We start from the raw sequence: 18915 nt of genomic DNA, 5'->3' as shown, positions 1-18915 counted from the left end.
ACTTTACACATGCTACATACACACTCTACACAGGTACACAAAACCCTACACATTGCACATACTCTACTCCACACCAACCCGTTTTTCTGGCTGCAACCTGAGAGTAATATGTCACTCAGGACACTTTTCCCTGAATACTTCAGCTGCAAGACAACAGTTCACAGAGCTCATGCACAAATTTCCAACTGCCTTGTAAGGCCCTTTTTGGTACGTTACCCCAGATCCAGGACAGAAGCACCAATCCTAGACATGCCTGTCCGATCTCTATTGCTGCATGTCTAATGCAATTCTGTTCTTCAGGACACTGAGGTTTCAGGGAAGCCAGTGGCCAACTAGGTACATCCCCAGCCCTTTTTAAAGGTTTCTTATTTTTGAGACAAAGTCCCACTAAGTCACTCAGGCCAGGCTTGAACATTCAATCCTCCTGCCTCTGCCTCCTAGAATGCTAGGATTACTGGCATGTACCACTGCACCTGCTTTCAGGGCGGCTTCTGGCCTTACTGACCTCTTGAACAAGCAGGGAGGGGCAGGGCTGGTAGGCTGGGACACCTCCTTCTGTCTTGCCCCACCAACAGATTCTACCCTGAGGTCCTGCAGCACAACTCAACCTTGCGTGTCCACTGGACAATCCTGGAAGCCTGTTAAAAACACAAGCTCCTAAAATCTCTAGTCCTTAGGCATGACAGTGGGTCAGAGGATAGCACTGGTCCTATGATGCCAAGGCATCTCTGCTGCCCGGTGTAATGCCTGGGCAGCATGACAACTTGGTGGACATGCAGATTCCCAGGCCTGGGTGAGCCACTGACTCACCAGCCTTACCCACATCAGCTCTGTGGCTGATTTACATTCAAACTTTAGAAGCACAGAACAAGGAGCCTCTGGTCTCCCATGCCCCTGCTCAGTCCTGAGGACAGGCCTAGGACATACTCTAAGCATGGCAAATGCTGTCTCCCAGGCTGAGCAGTTAGCACACAGGAGCCAGAAGCTATGTTTCTTTGTACCGCAGACCCCACTGCACGGAGCACAGAGCAGGGGCCATCATACTTCGCAGCGGGGATGCCAGCACCCAGCAGAGGCACTGACTCCATTGCTTTCTTCTTTTGGGAGCGGCTCCCTACCCAAACCCGCTCTGGACCCTCAGGCTCACAGTCTTCACTTCTTACTGCACTCTGATGTCCGAGCAAGTAAGCACCTGGATGCGCAAACTTGGAAACACTTTACCAAAACAGGGCCACCCACAACCAGAAACTTAATAAATCTTTTGAATGATAAAAAATATAGCATTTCCAAACAGTTTTGAAATTTGCTAAATAATTACTCCATTATCTAAGAATAACCAGAACCACATTTAACTCCTAATGAAGTTAAGACATTGCAAAATGTTTGGTTGTGGAACCAATTTTCATGCTAGACACTAGCAGGAGGGCTGCAACCCAACTTGAGACCCACAAGATGGAACTGTGTCAAACAGCTTGCCCAAGAAAACCACAGGGAGGCAGCGGCTGTGACACTGAATGCTTGTTTTGGACACATCTTCCCTCACAATAGTGCCCAAGAAAGATTAGTATGCAGCTGAAACCTTACAAAGCCCCATGAAGAATGAAGATGAAAACACCTCCACAGGCACCAAAGCTCAAGCTGCCTTGGGTGCGGAGGGCCATGCACCTACTTGGGCGTCTGCTGCACCTCTGCCCACCAGCGATGGTCGGTGTGGTTGACAAGCAGCAGGATCTGGCACCACAGCAGCACCAGGGCCGGGTGCGTGGGCACCATGGAGCGCACGCGTGCGTTTAGGCTCTCCAGTGTGTAGAAGCTGCCCTCACAGGTGTCGCTGGTGAAGAGTCTGGTCGCAGCTGCGGTGATCCTCCGGAACATCCCTAGAAGTACACAAAGCAGAGCTGATGGTGGGGAAATGTGCTGGTACTTGTCTGAGCCTAACCCCAGGTAGCTCTGTGAAAACTTTATGTTGAAAGATGCACAGGCAGCCCTTTCCTATGCTTCCACACTAAAGCCGATGGCACGTAAGAGAATTCACTTTCTCTGTCCTGAGTAGAGACAGGCATTGCACTCATCGCATGACCAGGAAGCAATGCGCATCCCCTCCCACCTTCTTCCCCAACTCAGACGGCTGCTAGGACCCCCCAAGCACCATGGGCATCACCTGGACACACTTGAGTGCTGCATAAAAAATTCAGCAAGACTGTGTGGAGCTTCACGCCCTCAGGGATATTTCATTTCATCTCTGGATTCAACACCCAAGACAACATGAACACTGTGGAGATGGGTGTTACACTGTATTACTTAGGGATCGTAGCAAGAAAGGCTCTGTACACATTCAGCCCAGTTTAGTTTTCTGCAATACTGGTGAATGAACCCAGGGAGTGCTAAGCTATATCATTAGCCCTTTTTATTTTTTATTTTTATTTTTATTTTTTTTGGTTTTTCTCCGATACCGGGAACCGAACTCACGACCTTGCGCTTGCCAGGCAGGTGCTTTGCCGCTGAGCTAAATCCCCAGCCCCAGCCCTTTTTATTTTTGAGACAGGGTCTCATTACACTGCCTTACTTGTCCTTGTACTGGTGATCCTCCTGCCTCAGCCTCTCAAGTAGCTAAGATTACAGGCATGTGCTGCCATACCTGGATAAAAATGTATTCTGCAAGTATTTTTGAAGGTAGTTGGTGGAACCTGTAAATGTAGAACTGTGGACCCAGAGGCTAACTGAATTTCTTCCCCCTCCCTCCAGCCACCCCATCTGGTTCTAAACTGGTCCATCTTCGAGCAAGACAGGGATACTGATTACCCCCAATGTTGTATACTGGAGGAAAGGTATCCTTCTTGGTTGTTCTGTTAATGTTGGCTCTGATTTGAAAAGGCAACTCTGGGATAAGTTTCCCCTGGTCGAACAAGAGGGGCAGCACATAAACAGAGATCAAGGTTACTCCTCCGACTAGGTCCTCTTGTAAGAATCAACATCTGTAACAGACAACTATTCTACTGAGTACAATAAACTGCCTTTGTTTAAGCAATGGTTAAACACAAATTACCAACTTTACATGCTCAGTGTACCTCACTTTTATAAAAATACAAGATGATTTATTTCAACCCTATCTCAAGACCAAACAAATGTCTGCCACCTCCTGTCTGTAGCTAAACATGTGGCCATGCTGATGGAGGAGAGAGAAACAGACAATAACACCCCCTCAGCGCCCATCCGCAAACACCAGACCAATGAGACAGTGTCCACAAATGCTCGAGCAAGGTCCGTGTGCCCCAATGAGCCACACTCCTCCACAGTGTCCTGGCCTGTTCTGAAAGGAGCTACCTCAAGGACATTAGCCACTCTCAGGTCTCCAGCAACTCGTGTGGCTACAAGCCAGCCAGAGAAGACCTGATGGCCCCTCACGGTTTCTACTGGTCAGCACTGAATCTGGAGGAAATGAAGAGGGGGAGGTCGGGGTGAGGGGACAGCGAGCACCTAAACCACTGGACAAGCAGCAGGTCACAGTAAGTCTGTTCTTACCCAAAGGAGACTGAGAAGTCTCCTCTGCTCTCAAGTCCAGGCCAATCAAAGCCAAAAGGTTCAAATGACCGATACAGTAAGAACCACCTGGTATTTACAAACAAGGCAACATTTTCTTGACTTTAAAGTTGCTACAGTGGTCAGTGAAGCAAAAACCCAAAAATCTTCAAAAACAGAAAAAGAAAATTCTTCCAATATTGGTAAATAAGAAGGCTCAAAACTATCATCTATTATCAACATTAAATTCTGGTGTGGGGGCTGGGGATTTAGCTCAGCGGCAAAGCGCCTGCCTGGCAAGCGCAAGGTCGTGAGTTCGGTTCCTGGTACCGGAGAAAAAACCAAAAAAACAAAAAACAAAAAACAAAAACAAAAAAAATTCTGGTGTGGCCCACAGTGACAGCATCTTACCATCTCTAAGTCTTGGTGAACAAAGCAAGGCTGGAAATGGTGATTAGTTCCTAATATAAAGGCGTGCACATGAACTGTGTATAAAAACCCAACCATAGCGAGGGTCACCTGACTGCAAAAGTGCCCTGCCACATCTCTCTTGTTTCTGGTTTGGCTTTGGTGGAAGTTATCTCTAAAACTGGAACTGAGAGGCCTTTATACCTGGCCCAAATCATCAATTCTAGCTGCTCCTCATCCTTCTCCTGGAAAGTAACCATCCTCCTCCTCAGAGAAATGCCACCCAATCCTTCCCTGGCCCAGGCTGGCCAGAACACTGGGGGCTCATGGCCACCACCCACCATTAGGGTCAGGCCAGTCACACTCAGACTTTGGGTTGAGATCACAGCCATCAGGAGGGCTCCTTCTGTTCTGGGAAAGGAGCCCAGCAGAGAGCAAAGCCAACACAGAGGACAGAGCGGGATGTGGAAGAAGCATGCCCACCACAGGTGAAGCACCAGGCACAATACACTTGAGCCAACTAGCCAGCCGCAACCCTCCCCCGCCCTGGGTGCTCGCCTGAGCACACACACTGCTTCCCACTTTGGTTCAGGCGGAAGTCTCATCCCTGCCACCGAGGACTACTGAATGCAGGAACCACAGTGTGGTACATCACTTTAGATAACTCTAGACGTCACCCATTCACACTATTCTGTTAAAGGTGAGACAGCTCACTTCCGCTGCCTTCAAATCTTTAAAATGGAAAAAAACCCTCAGGTTAATTCACCTTTTTCCCAATTTTTAAAAATTGTGGTAAAATACATATAGCATGAAATTTATCATCTTAGTCACTTCTAAGGATACAGTACTGGCAGTAAATACACTTGTAATATTGTACAACCATCACCACCACCCATCTCTATCATTCTTGACATCTTGTAAAACGGAAACTCTGCACCCACTAAACAGTAACTTTCCATCCCTCCTCTCTCTGACCCCTGGCACCACCATTCTTTCTGCCTCTATGATTGTTACAGTTTATTTATTTATTTATTTATTTATTTATTTATTTATTTATTTTGGTTTTTTTCCAGTACCGGGAACCGAACTCACGACCTTGCGCTTGCCAGGCAGGCACTTTGCCGCTGAGCTAAATCCCCAGCCCCTATTTATTTATTTATTTATTGGTTTTTTTCTCCCAGTACCTGGAATCAAACTCATGACCTCGCACTTGCCAGGCAGGCGCTGTGCCACTGAGCTAAATCCTCAGCCCCTGACTGTTACAGTTTAGAACTAAACTGTCCCTACACATCTCTTGTGTTCAGAGGTGGGGCTTTTGGAAGGTGCCTGGATCATGTGGGTTCTACACTGATCTGCGGATTCATCCACAGATGTTCACAGCAGAATGTGCAGTCAGGAGGTGAGGCCTTGTTGGAGGTGGTTGCTGGGGTGAGACCTGGAAGGGTGTATTCTTGTCCCTAGCTCCTTCTTTCTCATTCTGCTTCAGGGGTTGAGCAGCTTTTCTCTTCTGGGCCCTTTCACTATGCTGTTTATGCCTTGGGCCCAAACACGAGCTGAACTCTCAGAAACCAAGAGCCAAAACAAGCCTTTCCTTCATGTTGTGGATGTCAGGTTTTTGTCCCAGGCATGCAAAAATGACTAATACAATGATTCTGAGTACTGTTTCATGCAAATGCAGTCATATAGTATTTGTCCTTCTGAGTTCAGCTTATTTTACTCAAGACTCATCCATATATTGTAGCCTGTGCTAAGATCTTCCTTTTTCAGGCTGAAAAACAGAGTAAAACCTTGGATTGCAAGTAACTTGTTCTCCAAGTGTTCTGCAATATAAGCAAACATTTCTATCAAATTTTAACTTGATAAAAAATGATGTCCTGCAATACAAGTAGTACGTGACACTGAACATCACATTATCACAACTGAGCCAGTAGTCCTCTCTCTTGCTCTCTCTCTCCTCTGTGGGATTGTGGGTGACCATCTCCCAAAAGCAAGAGATTATGGAAGAGATCTTGTCTGCAGAGGAGGAAAAAAAGTTGGAGGAGTCTCTTACTACAGTACAAAATTTTGTAGGAAAGTACCACCCAAATAAGGCAGTAGCAACAGTGACTGATGAATCTGTTTAATGATAATGAAATGTCCTATTTCCATGAAATGCTCAAAAGAAGGCAAAAGCAAGTGGGACAGATTCCTTATCAAAGCTGCATGAAAAGAAAAAGATTCTATCAAGCCAATCAATAGCAGTGATTGTGTCAGTGATAGTAAAGGTGTCCCACATAATAACCCTCCCCCTCTTGTCTCCCTCACACCAGCCTTGAAGGTTTTGCAGGCGAGTGCAGATTAATTTACTCTGCTTTTATTTTGTATTTTATTATTCTGTATTACATTACAGTATTTTAATTAATCTTTTTTTGGCAGTACCGAGGATTGAACTCAAGACCTTGAGCTTGACAGAAGGCGCTTATGCCACTGAGCTATATCCCCAGCCCCTTTTTAATCTTTTTGAGACAGGGTTTCACTGTGCAGTTCAGGCTGGCCTTGAATTCACTTCATAGCCCAGGGTGGCCTCAAACTTGCAGGGATTCTCCTGCCTCTGCCTCCCAAGTGCTGGGATTACAGGCGTGCATCACCATACCTAACTACAGTATAGTATTGTAATCACTCTTATATGAATATTTTTGGGCTGTAGAACGAATCACCTGAGCTTTCATTATTTCTTATCCAGAAAAATGCTTTGATACACAAGTGTTTTGGATTATAAACATGCTTCTGGAATGAATTATGCCCACAAACCCAGTATTGTATCTTGCATATGTACAAGGTTTTGCTTATCTGTTAGTCCACTGAAGAACTCCTGAGCTGCTTCCACAGATTGGCTACTGTGAATAATGAATGCTGCTATGAACACTAGCACAGATTTTCCAGCCACACTACTTTCCATTCTTCCCGGGAAGCAGCCTGACAGAGACCTGCTGAGCTGCTTACTCTTTTCCCCACAGGACACACTGTCCAACAGCAAAGCATGTAGAGCAGAGCTTCTGCCCCAAGCATACAGTGCAGGACAGGGATACCATGGATGCAGCCAATTCACCTACCAGACTTGAAGATGTGGATGAGGCACATGAGCAGTGTGCCTAGCTCTTGGCAGTAGAAAGTATGCTGCTGTTCACTCATTTCCACCTTCAGCTGCTTTGTAACAATGTCCTCTAAAAGGATCCCAACCAGTTGTAATAGAAACCTTCCAAGAAAATGAGAGGAATGACAGTGAGTGAAGCGACTATTATGCAGCACATGTGCCAAGTATACACGGGACATACAGAGTAAGTCAGGAAGAGCAGAGACACAGGCAAGGCACACTGGGCGTCTGCTAATCCTCTGCAGGTACTGAACGCGCCACTGGCTTTGGCAACTTGCTTCAGTTGAAGCACTGAGGGCCACAGGCCACACATAGGTACTGGGCAGGCTCCACATTCATCTCTCCCAGCAACCCTGGGCAGCTCTCCTGATGGCAACCAGGACAGCCAACCAAAAGGTGCTGGGGCAGAGGGAGCAACTCAAGAAGCAGCTCTAATTTAGAGAAGCTTGGGTTGGGGACAGACTCTTGTCCACAAAGCAGCATTTCCAAGTGCTCAATCTTGCTCACTTCCTCAAACTCATAGGTTTGAGGAAGAAGACAGAGCTGATGGTACGTAGCAGGTACGTAGCAGGCACTACCCTCCTTGGCAGGGGAAGCTCTTGATCACTGACAGCATACAGCCCTTCAGCACACGATGAGCATAAACACGAGTTCAACTTTTAGGGCTTTCTAGGGGTTTGAACTTCTACAGGCAATACACAACCTTACTGCCTGCATAGAAAGTGGACCACGCCCTGCCCAGCACAGGTTGAGCCACTCTGTCAAGTCTTTAATGAGGACAAAATGGATTGTGACACAGCCTGAAGAGAGGCACAGAGCTAGGGTCCCAGGTAAGGTGGCTGGACTAAAACATAGCAACACACATTTCCTCAGCTTGCGCACAAAGCCAGGGCTAGACCAGCACTTAGTCCAGACACACTGATCAGCAGACACAATGCATCTTCCCAAGGATACTGGCTGTAGGATCAGATACAGAGCGCACCTCGAGAATGTTTCTTCAGGCGAATTCCTCAATTGTTTCCCTTCACTGTGTTCTTCTGGTGTCGAATTACTACTCCCATCTCTCAGCCTGCTAATTGTTGAACAGGAGATTAAATATGGAGAGAAGGAGAGCTCCTGAATGCGAGAGAGAACAATATCCTCAGTTGACTGGGAAATGAGGACCCTCAGGATGGCTAGGATTCCAGAGATCCACAGCTGGACAGTGCTCACAGAGGCCTAAAGGAGACAAAGTAAGTTACAGCTACAGAAAGAAAGAAATACTACATTTCCCCCAATTGCCAATTTTATAAAAGAAAATCACCCAGTTTCACCATTCCATCAATAAATCCCTACACCACTGCTTCTCCTGGTGTGGCCCTGCAGCAAGGCAGCAAATGCCGATCCTCTACCACACCCTCCACAGCAACTCTGTCTGCAGGAGCCCGCCCATGGTTTGGGGGCCTTGGGAGACTCACCAGCGTGCTTGGAGTGACGAACATACTGCGCAAAAGCATGTCCACTGGGCGGAGGGAGGAAGGGGCCAGAATCTCAAACAAAGTGTTTAGCACTCCAAGGGCTTCATGTGAGTCAATATGCATCTGTGGGATTGAACATCACAGATGTTCCGAGGTGAGCCTACACTGGAAACGCCAGCCCCATGTCCCCAGGCAGAAGGTCACAGTCACCATTACCACCTTCTAAGTTCAGCATCGAAATGAGCCACTTTTCAGGACAGCTTGCTAGCAGCTACTTTTTCTCCATGATGGCAATCTTTCCAACTTAGATTTTAACCCAAATAATACTTGTTTCGGTGAAAAGGTCAAATACACCAAAGTATGAAATGAATCATCTAGAAGTGGCCATTCTGATGCAGCTGCTGACAGCACTTTGGGACCCAGATTTCATGCATATTTTCCTATAGGCGTATGTGGGATGTGACACATGCTGCTTCTTTTTTTGGTACCAGAACTTGCACTCAGGACCTTGCACTTGCCAGGTAAGTGCTTGTGCTGCTGAGCTATATCCCTGGCCCACTTCTTTCTGTTTTTTCCCTGGACCTGACCACCACCTTGCCCATTAGTAACAAACATTAACACATGGGCGTAGGTCTCTATTTCCTTTTTCCCATGTTTCTAGCCCACCGCCCACACACACAGAGAGAGAGGCTTCTGTTCTGTTCTGTTCTGAGAAGGCACACTAGGCATGCATCTGCTTCTCTTGCTTTAGAGTGCAGTGAACACCCAAGTGCCACATGTGGCTGGAGCGAGCGCACCAAGGGCACTTGCTCACTGACGATGAGCTCTCGGAGCTGGCAGCTGACCTGCTGCTGGGAGCAGCCTCTGGTCCCAAGAGAAGGGCCCCTGAGGCAATGTCTGAAAGGAAGGGTGTGTTCTTGTCCCTGGCTCCTCCCTGCACTCCTGGCTGCTGCCGGCCCAGCACCTTCTCCTCACAAGGCTCCTCTGCCTGCTACTTCCGCCTTGGAGCCAGACAATTAAGGATGGAAACCATAAGCCAATATAAACCTCTCCTCCTTTACACCACAGCATCAGGTATCTTGTCCCAGCCATGGGAAAGGTGACTAATACACAAGTAAGGGGCTGGGGACTTAGCTCAGTGGTACAACACTCATCCAGCAAGCAGAAAGCCCTGGGTTCAGTCCTCAGCACCAAAAGATTAAAAAGCAAAAGAAAATTCACAAGGCAACTGGTCTAAATTCTACCATTACTTTTAATGAATACAAAACATTCCCAACTAAATTTATGTATCAACCATGCCCCTGCTGATGATGGGCACTGACTGATGTACATCCCTATAACGACTCTGATTCAATGATGAGTAACTACACAGTGATTTTCCAAATGATAAGGGAAAACCTAGAAAGCTAAAGATCAAACAAAATACCTTCAGGACCAGAATGAAGGACATGGTGTAATAAAACAGGAAAATACCCAAACTGTGGAGTGAGACTGGGGCAACCTCACTCCTAGCACTCTCGAGCTGTGTGACTTCTGAGCCTTGCTTTCCCCAGACAACCCCGACCTGGAGGTTACTGCAGGAATAAAGGGAATCATCTGCCCTATGACCGCGCAGAGCACTATCAAAGGAGAATACATTACAATCTGAGGAAAAGCTGTTCATCAATCCCCTTTGACTGGGATTTTAATCTACCCTGAAATAAGTCATAATTACTGTAAGAAATGAGCCAGGACTGCGGTGACAAACCTGCTGCTTGGCAAGCATGGGCAGGATGATGTCAGCGACTTGCCGAGACAGCCGCTTCCACTTGTCCTCATTCTCCTTGTGGCACTGCTGCAGGACAAGGATGAACATCTCCAGCACCTGCAAGAGCCCAAGTTTGTGCACACCAACGAAGCCTTCTGGCCTGGCGCACCCTGCCGTCCCTACACATGTTCGCCCCTCACGTTGGTCCCAGGCAGCTGCAAAGCTCTGGGATCCAAGCAGAGGTGGCACCCCCACAACCAATGTGAGGACAGAGGAAGCGGACACAGTCCTAACCCGAGCACATGTGAATGGAGGAACCATAAGAACACGCAAGCGGAGACCAGCAATTTCTCTAATTTCTCTTGCTCAGGGTAACCCATGCTCAGTGTTATTGCCATGGAATTTACAAGACTTCATGATCAGGGGAAAGGCACAAGATGAAAAGCATCTGCATTAACTTTTGGGGAAACTCAAATACAGCCTGACTAACCTATCCTGCAGGTGCCTTCACACTTTTGTGTGCATCAACTCCACATGTTCTCTGAGGTGTCTCCTACTGTCCCTGGCATGGCACTCGCTTTAGACAGACATGGGGCCACCCACTGCTTAATTGTATAAGCACAGCATCCTGGCCCTGGCTGAGCTGCTGTAACAGTGGAAAGCAGGGGCTGCAATGAGCCTACGTGGCCCTGAAACGCGCCATGCTATCAGCTGGTGGTTTAACGTGACACACTGGCTCACTAAGTGCAGCTGCTTGCTCTCAAAATGCTGTATGGTACTTGAAATGCTACTGTAATCAGGGAATTAAGCATTAAGTATTTCATTAAGTATTACATAGATTGATCAAAACATGAGTACACAAGTATGGTTTCCCTGAGAAAGCTTACGGTTTCATAAAGATTCAAAGATAGCAAAAAGAACGTAGAAAAGTAAGTGAGGCTTGTGCAACGGCACAGGTTTACACAGAAACCAAGAAAGCTGAGCTGGAGCTGTCTCCAAATGTCTTCAAATTTCTGCACCCCTTATGGAAAACAATCAAAAGTCTGCTTAGAGAACAAGACCCTGTCCCTGTCAAAATAGCAGGAAGTTAAAAAAAAAAGTCTTTAAATTATTTCAGACTTGAGTCTTGTATTATTTCTCAGAATTCTCCCAAAGCAATGTTATTCATTAACTGATTCTTGGCCCTTGCTTTGGAAAAGGCCCAGCCTCACTATCTGGAAAAGTGTCAGGACTGTCAGCCAGGCAGCAGGTACAGTCTGGGCTGACCTGGCTTTAAAGACACACCCGACTGCTGCAGCAGGCTGTTATCATTGAAAGCTCTTAAAGCTTCACTGTCACAGGCCTACTGTACCCCCTAACACCAGGCTCTCCCCAGGTGTCAGTGCTATCACCCACTGCTGAGCATAGGCTGGACCACACAGCATTCCTTCCCATGTCCAGGGACAATGGAGAGTCCTTGAGCATCACCACACTTCCCTCCTACCTGATGGTATTGGATGAGTCGCAACAGCATTGACACCACCACCTCCTTCTGGGTTTCAAGCTCCTTCCCTGCATCAGCTTTGTTTGTTCCTCTTAACACAAAAAGGTCATGGACTATGGGCTGCAAAGCTGGGATTGCTGTGGGTATAAGAGCATGCTAATAAGATCTTATGAGAAAACAATGTTTGCTAGATGGGTCTGAACACCTCCAAAACACTTTCATGAAATAAAGAAAACCATAACCCATACTTGTTTGTGATAAAGGATGAAGTTTATCAATGGGTGTTGTGAAATCATCATAATACCACTGGGCAAGCTCAAGGTTCTTCCTCTGAACACTGAGAGTTCTGTGAAGATTTCTTATAAAAAAGGATCGGGCCAGGCATGGAAGCGTACACCTGAAATCCCAGCACTTAGGAGGCTGAGGCAGGAGGATTGCCATGAGTTCAAGGCCAGCCAGAGCCATGTTGTGAGTTGGAGGCTAGCCTGGACTACATATTGAGACTTTGTCTCAAAAAAGTAGAATAAATAAATAAATGAAAGAATGAATGAATGAGTGACGGCATGTAGCCAAGGGTAGAGAGCTTGCTAAACAAACATACATGAGGCCCCAGGACCATAAAAAAACCCCAAAACAAAAAACAAAACACGAAAAGAAAAAGAAGTCTAGAATTTCTATAATGTAACATCACTTCTGATAAAAGGTGATTCAAATTCGAGAGTCAATTTGAGACCAGGGATTTAGCTCAGTGGCATAGTGACTGCCTGGCAAGGGTGAGGTCATGAGTTTGATTCCTGGTACACAAAAAAAAAGAAAAAAATCAAGAGTCAATTTAAAAATAATAAAGTTTTCAAATAATCAAATTAGCAACATCCATTCATAAACAATTTGATTTACCTAAAAAGACAATGGATACTTTTCCTATAGAATACATTTAGTTATAGTTTAGAAATGTTTTAGGTGAACTTACTCTCTCCTTAGGATAGAAGGTTTTCCCTAGGTCTTATATTGGTCCAAAACAGAAGTCAAACTAATTTCACTGGTCTACCATAACCACTATAACCACATGAGTTTAACTGGTCCATAGACCCTCAGTTTATACACACACACACACACTCACCCGCATTCTGACCCTCGGTGACACCCCATATACTCTCTTGCCCCTGAGGACATTTACACTCAGGTAAACTTGCTGATCTCCCGCCCAGTAAGCAAGCACGCTGACAGACAGTACTGGGTTTGGCTGCCTCCGAGCTCTCTGTCCAAAAGATCCTCTAAATCCAGGAAAACCTAGTTTTCTATATTTGACATTTGTATTTTCAACTAAACACTCTGACCTGAACGCTAGGATTTCAGCCTTCAGTACTTCTGCTGAGGCACCCTCCTACTGAAGCCCTACCCTGTCTCTCAGCACTGCTCTCCCCATGCTCTCCAGGCAGATGCAGAGGCAGACACAGCAAGGGGACTCTGCTTGGAGTGGCATGGTAGAGGCTTTCTCCTGTCTGTGGGCCTGTTATGGTTTGTGTCTGGGTGTCCCCCCAAAGCCTCATGCAGTCATGGGGCAGGTTCTTAGAGTTTGATTGATTATGGGTGTGAGAGCTGCACCGGCCCTGGGGTGGAGAGTTTGCATATGTAAGGGAGAGCAAGAGGCTGCTTGGGGCTATTTCCTGGCTTTTGTGCTTCTGGCCATTTTCCTCCCTTGTGTGGGTGCTTGTTGCTTTGCTGTGTTCTGCCGCCATGAGCTGTAGCTCTCTGCCATGTGCCACTCTGCCTTGTAATCTGCCAAGTGTGGACTGAAACCTCCACAAACTGTAAGCGAAATAAACCTTTCCTTCCTTCATTTGGGGCGTCAGGTATTTTGTCCCAGCAACGAGAGAAAAGTAACCAAGACAGGGCCCCTAAGGTCTGAAGATGCATCCCTACCAAGGAGCAAAAGCTTAGATTCCTGGTGTCTTAGTTAACTTTCCTCTCATGGCTGAGACAAAATACCTGACACCTAAGGATAAAGGAGGAAAGACTGACTTTAGCTCATAGTTTGTAGAGATTTCAGTCCATCATCAGCTGGTTCCAAGGAAAGGTAGCACATGGCAAAGGGGCAACAGTTTATGACGGTGGAAGACAGCAGAAACAACAAGAGCAAAAAGGAAATGGCTGCACCTTGTTCCAGAATTTGGTACCAGAGAAGTGGTGTCATTGCTGACTGTACCTCACCATGTGGTTCAGTAGCCTTTGGAAATGACTTGTGGAGAGTTTGGAAATGCTAGCTGAAAAAGTAGGCAGAACACCTAGGCTGTTCTGTATGGAAGATTCTGATTTGAGCCCAGAAGACCAGAAGGCAGATACAAATTCTGCCAGTAAAGACCAGGCTCAGGAGACTTCTGTTGCGAAGAAAGACTGCCTTGGCTGCTGGGACTCCAGACGATGTGTGTTATGGTTTAGCAGAAAGTTTGTCTGCATTTTTCTTGTGTCCAGAGACTTTGCCTGAGACTGCAATTAAGGGTGGCAGAGTAATTAATCTGGCAGAAGAAATTTCAAGGCAGTCTGGAGTTGAGGCACTGGCATAGCTACTGTTGGGGGCTTTTAGCCAGATTTATGTTGAGAATCAAGAGCAAAGAGCGCAGCAGAATGACTCAAAACATTGTGAGTTTGGTCAGAGAGGAAGCTCCAGTAAAGCTATGGACTACAAAGATAGAGCACAGGAGATCCTGATTGCTGAGAAGGAACAGGAGAATAGAAAAGGTGGCCTGAGGGCATCAAAAGAAGTAGCAAGTTTCCACTCTTTGCCACCTCAAATTGCAAAAAGTGAAAGGTTCTGCTTTGTGAAGAAAGCCACAGAGCCTATGTTCCAGAATGGCAGCAGCATAGAGAATCTGTTCCTCAGATTTGGATTAAGAGTGCTCAGTGATCCAGGCACTTGACAAGAGAGAGGGAAACTTGGCCACTGCTCCTTCTGGCAGCAGACCCTGGCATCATCCATGTGGTGCTGATTTTGGATGCATGGAAAACAGAAGATATGTACAATCAGGAAGGCTTTCACTCAGATTTCAGAAGGCCTGGGAGGCCAGGCAGTGTGTCCCTGAAAGGGCAGTGTATGGGGCTGGGGATACAGCTCAGCAGCACAAGCACCTGCCTGGCAAGTACAAGGTCCTGATTTCGATTCCCAGTACCAAAAAAATTAAAATAAATAAATAAATAAAAGAAAGGGCAGTGTATGAAGCTGTGAAGCCAACGGAGCAGTGGAGACCCCAGAAGTCTGGAGAAGCCAGGAATGTGGATCATCTGAGGAAAACTGCAAAGAGGGAGTAGAGCTTGCCCAAGACAGAAGCCATGGGAGCTACAACCACCAGCCGAACCATAGCAGTGGAACAACCCAAGCCCTTTGGAGTTCACATCTTGCCAGAGACTGGATGCTGCACACAGAACTACCCGACTTAATGTTTGCCCTGCTGGATTCTGGACTTGCTTTGTTTCCATTCCTTTGTATCCCCTTGCTTATAACTTCTAGAATGGAAATGTCTATCTTGTGTCATTGAATGTTGGAAGCATTTAACTTTCCTTTCATTTGTACAGCTGATTGCAGCTAACAGTTTGCCTTAAATCTCAGAGGAGACTTGGGATTTGTACTTTTCAGCAGTGCTAAATGTGTTAGAACCTTGGCAACTCTTGGAGGTGAACTAAATGCCTTTTGCATAAAGAGATGTGCATGAGTCTTTGGGGGCCAAAGGGCAAAATGTTATGGTTTGTGTCTAGATATCCCCACAAAGCCTCATACTGCCATGGGGAAAAGCTTCTAGAATTTGTGATTGATTTATGGTCCAACGCTGGAATTAAGGGTGTGAATGCTACATCTTCCCTAGGGTGGGTAGCATACAATATAAGGATGGGAAAGAGCTTGCTCTCACCTCTCACTTTTTGCTTTTACTATCCTCTGCCACCACGAACTGTTGCCCTCTGCCATGTGGCACCCCGCCTTGGAGCCAGCCAAGCATGGACTGAAACCTCTACAAACTGTGAGCTAAATAAACTTTCCCCTTTTAAAGTTGGGTGTTAGGTATTTTGTCTCAGCAATGACAGAAAAATAACTAAGGCACCTGACAAAAGAGCAGGGATGGGCCAACAGGGAAATGCTAGACAATGAGTTCTAAAGGGCCCAAGATTTACACTGTATTCTTAACTTGCACCTCCTCTTGCTCCCACAGGTTAGGACGAAGTTAACTGAGTAGCTGACCACTTGCTGGTGTTCTGATTGATGATCCTGTGAAATAACGAGGCAAAACAACCCCAAATCAAAGTTCAATCATACCCTCCTATACCACTGGAAAACCAGTAAAAATGTAAAATAAGGCATGTTGGATTTAAAAATTTTGTTGGGCTGAGGTGTAGCTCAGTGGTAGTCCTTGCTTAGCATGCCTAAAGCCCTGGATTTGACCCCCAGCCTTACAAAAAAAAAATAAGTAAAAATTTGAAAACTTAAAAGATTTTCTGTTTCATATAAATAGCAACATTTCTATTTATTTGTCTATACTTACTGTTTTTTATATCTTACCTCCTAATTTAATCATATACTCCTACAAGTATACAGCATGGTCTTTTCCTAAACATCTTTAACTATGTCCATCAGCACACATATGGACATGAACATGCATACACGTGTGCATACACACACAGCTCCATGCAGCACAGAGCCAGCATTCAGGGTTGAATGTGGGTGAAAGAAGAGTAACACTCTCGGGCACATCATGTCACTGGAGGCAGGGGAAGTGTAGTCCCTTACCATGTGTTACAGCCTTCCTCCCGCTGGCCATGATGCCATCGCAGAGCTGGATGATTTTAGGAATTCCAATGATCTGCTTTGAATGGTAGCGTTCATAAGACAGTAACACCAGGAAGAAAAAGATGTTTGGAATAATTGCCTCTGATTCCCTGGAAACAAAGACAACCAGTTAGCCGTTTCTTTTATAATTATGATACATGATCAACATAAATAACATAGAATAACTCAAGACTCAACTTTGAAACACAGAGTGTCCTAAGCTAAAGCAGCCCAGCAACCTAACTTAATCCCACCACAAGGACAGCCAGGGTCTGAGAGGTCACATGGCAGCAGCTGGTGGGCAACTGGTAACATCAGAGGCTCAGCAAGTACAATCTTCTTACTTCCCCATCTGCCTTTTCACTCTTAAAGAAACAGACTCAAGGGAGAAAACAGTACCTTGCCCAAAACTACATCAGGGCATCTTATGTAATTAGAAAACAGCTAGACCCCTGGGAAGTTAATAAACACTCCTCCTCCATTTACCCACAAACTACTTAAGACTTTCAGAAACTTGGGATTTTATTTTTAATTACTGTACTTACAAACCTGTACCAGGCATGACAAGATGTACTAAACCCTTAATGCCTAGCAAGGAAAAGCTGCAGTCAATGTATGTAAAGTGTATAATCACTCTCAATAAAGACATTACTAAAAAAAGGTTTTTCCAACATTAGAAAAAGTGCTCCATCAGGTAAGAGTCATTTACAAATCTATTATATAACTTTAAGTGCTTTGACATGTGAAATGGAAACTGACAACATACATAACTATCAGGTGCAGAACTACTTCTATACCAGTACAGAAAAAGGTTTTGTTTTTTTTTTCCTGGTACCGGGAATTGAACTCACGACCTTGTGCTTGCCAGGCAGGCACTGTGCCGCTGAGCTAAATCCCCAGCTCTCCAGAAAAGGTTTTTCATTAATTTTAAGAGAAATAAAAAGTATATATACCCTATTACTCTAATTTTCATAAGGGGCAAAAAAACAAACCAAAAAACAGTCAAGATGTCTAATAGTCCTTTAAAGGAAACATTTATCTTAATAACCTAAACTTACACATACACTTACAGTAGGGATAAGAACTCGAAAACAGGGGCTGGGGATTTAGCTCAGCGGCAAAAAGCGCCTGCCTGGCAAGCGCAAGGTCGTGAGTTCGGTTCCCGGTACCGGAGAAAAACCAAAAAAAAAAAAAAAAAAAAAAGAACTCGAAAACAGCAACATGCTTACCTGAACTGGCCTACTTCAATGTATTCAAACTGCTTTAGCACAAATCCAATAAACACCTGCAGGCAGGAAAGTAAGTTTCACCTCAACAGTAAGATCAAAACATAAATACCAGCTTTCTTTTCTTCCTGCACATCTGTGTAAAATCTTACTAAGATTCCTGATTTGTTTACAACGAAGAACTCAAATCTACTCTCAAGTCATACACGGTAACTGCAGAGCACTTGAGCAATCCCTTCGAGACCAAGTTTACTAAACACTGTGGTAAAACCTCACTGGAAAAACAAATAAACTCCAGGAGACACCAAGTATCACCCCAATCACATCTGGGGGCCCATGAGCTCCAGGGAGGGGTGACCCGAGCAGCACAATGCCCAAGTCTTCTCCCTCCCACCCACACTTGGAGTCCTTCGTGACCCCAGAGGAGCAGTGGCAGTCGATGGCAAGAGAGCTGGTTTGTGTCACTGTTGCCCTGACAGGAAGTTCCCACAGATTAGACATGGGACTCACACCCACTGACCCTGAGCCCTGCACAGAGTACAATAGTTTGTCTGCTCCAGTCTCCCACCCTTGTTCATAGAACTGTCTTGTAATGCAGGGCAAGCAGGAAGCCAGAGTGCTCATGCCAAGAAAGCACCTTCCCCTGAGTGAGGGCAGTTGGGAGAGGGCTTTGCTGGTGTGAGGTAGAGGGCTGGGTCCTGGGGGGGCGGGGGCACTTGCTACAGTGAGGTCAGCTCGTATAGAGGGCACACGGGAATCTCAGCTGGCCCATGTCAAGAACTAAGTAGCGGATGGAGACTGTAGGATACCAGAAGGGAGCAACAAAAATTACTACACCTGTGAGAAAAGGATCCAGGGACCATGAGTCTACAAAGAATCTGGGAGAACCGCTGAGTCTGCTGATGAGTCTGTGCCGCAGTGGAGAGCTGTTTACTCTCTCTGCCTACTAAGAACAGCCCAGAAAGAAGCCACAGTCTGCAGCTATCCCACGAGCACACCAGCTTCTATCTCTGCCAACAGGACAAAAGACGACTGCTGTCTCCGACACACTACTACTGATGCAGCAATCAGCGCTCTGGCTTCCTTGGGGCACCCAGCCGTGGTCCCAGAAGCCCTCATCCCTGAACCC

At 46.0% G+C, this 18915-nt stretch overlaps 1 protein-coding gene across 2 annotated transcripts in view; it reads right to left on the bottom strand.

Moving 5' to 3' along the window:
* Window positions 1–18915, bottom strand: part of Htt (huntingtin) — a gene marked incomplete in the record, with an annotated part of 136169 nt that overhangs the window by 33581 nt on the left and 83673 nt on the right. For both annotated transcript variants that reach the window (XM_013506814.1, XM_013506815.1), the window contains 8 exon segments: window positions 1670–1877; window positions 7020–7162; window positions 8043–8278; window positions 8518–8640; window positions 10265–10381; window positions 11748–11884; window positions 16522–16670; window positions 17790–17845. In XM_013506814.1, coding sequence (XP_013362268.1) covers window positions 1670–1877; window positions 7020–7162; window positions 8043–8278; window positions 8518–8640; window positions 10265–10381; window positions 11748–11884; window positions 16522–16670; window positions 17790–17845 — 1169 coding nt within the window.

Source organism: Chinchilla lanigera, unplaced genomic scaffold, assembly GCF_000276665.1.
Source record: "Chinchilla lanigera isolate Chin_1 unplaced genomic scaffold, ChiLan1.0 scaffold00113, whole genome shotgun sequence".
In the NCBI taxonomy this organism is placed as follows: Eukaryota; Metazoa; Chordata; class Mammalia; order Rodentia; family Chinchillidae; genus Chinchilla; species Chinchilla lanigera.
This window is presented reverse-complemented; position numbering and strand designations above follow the sequence as displayed.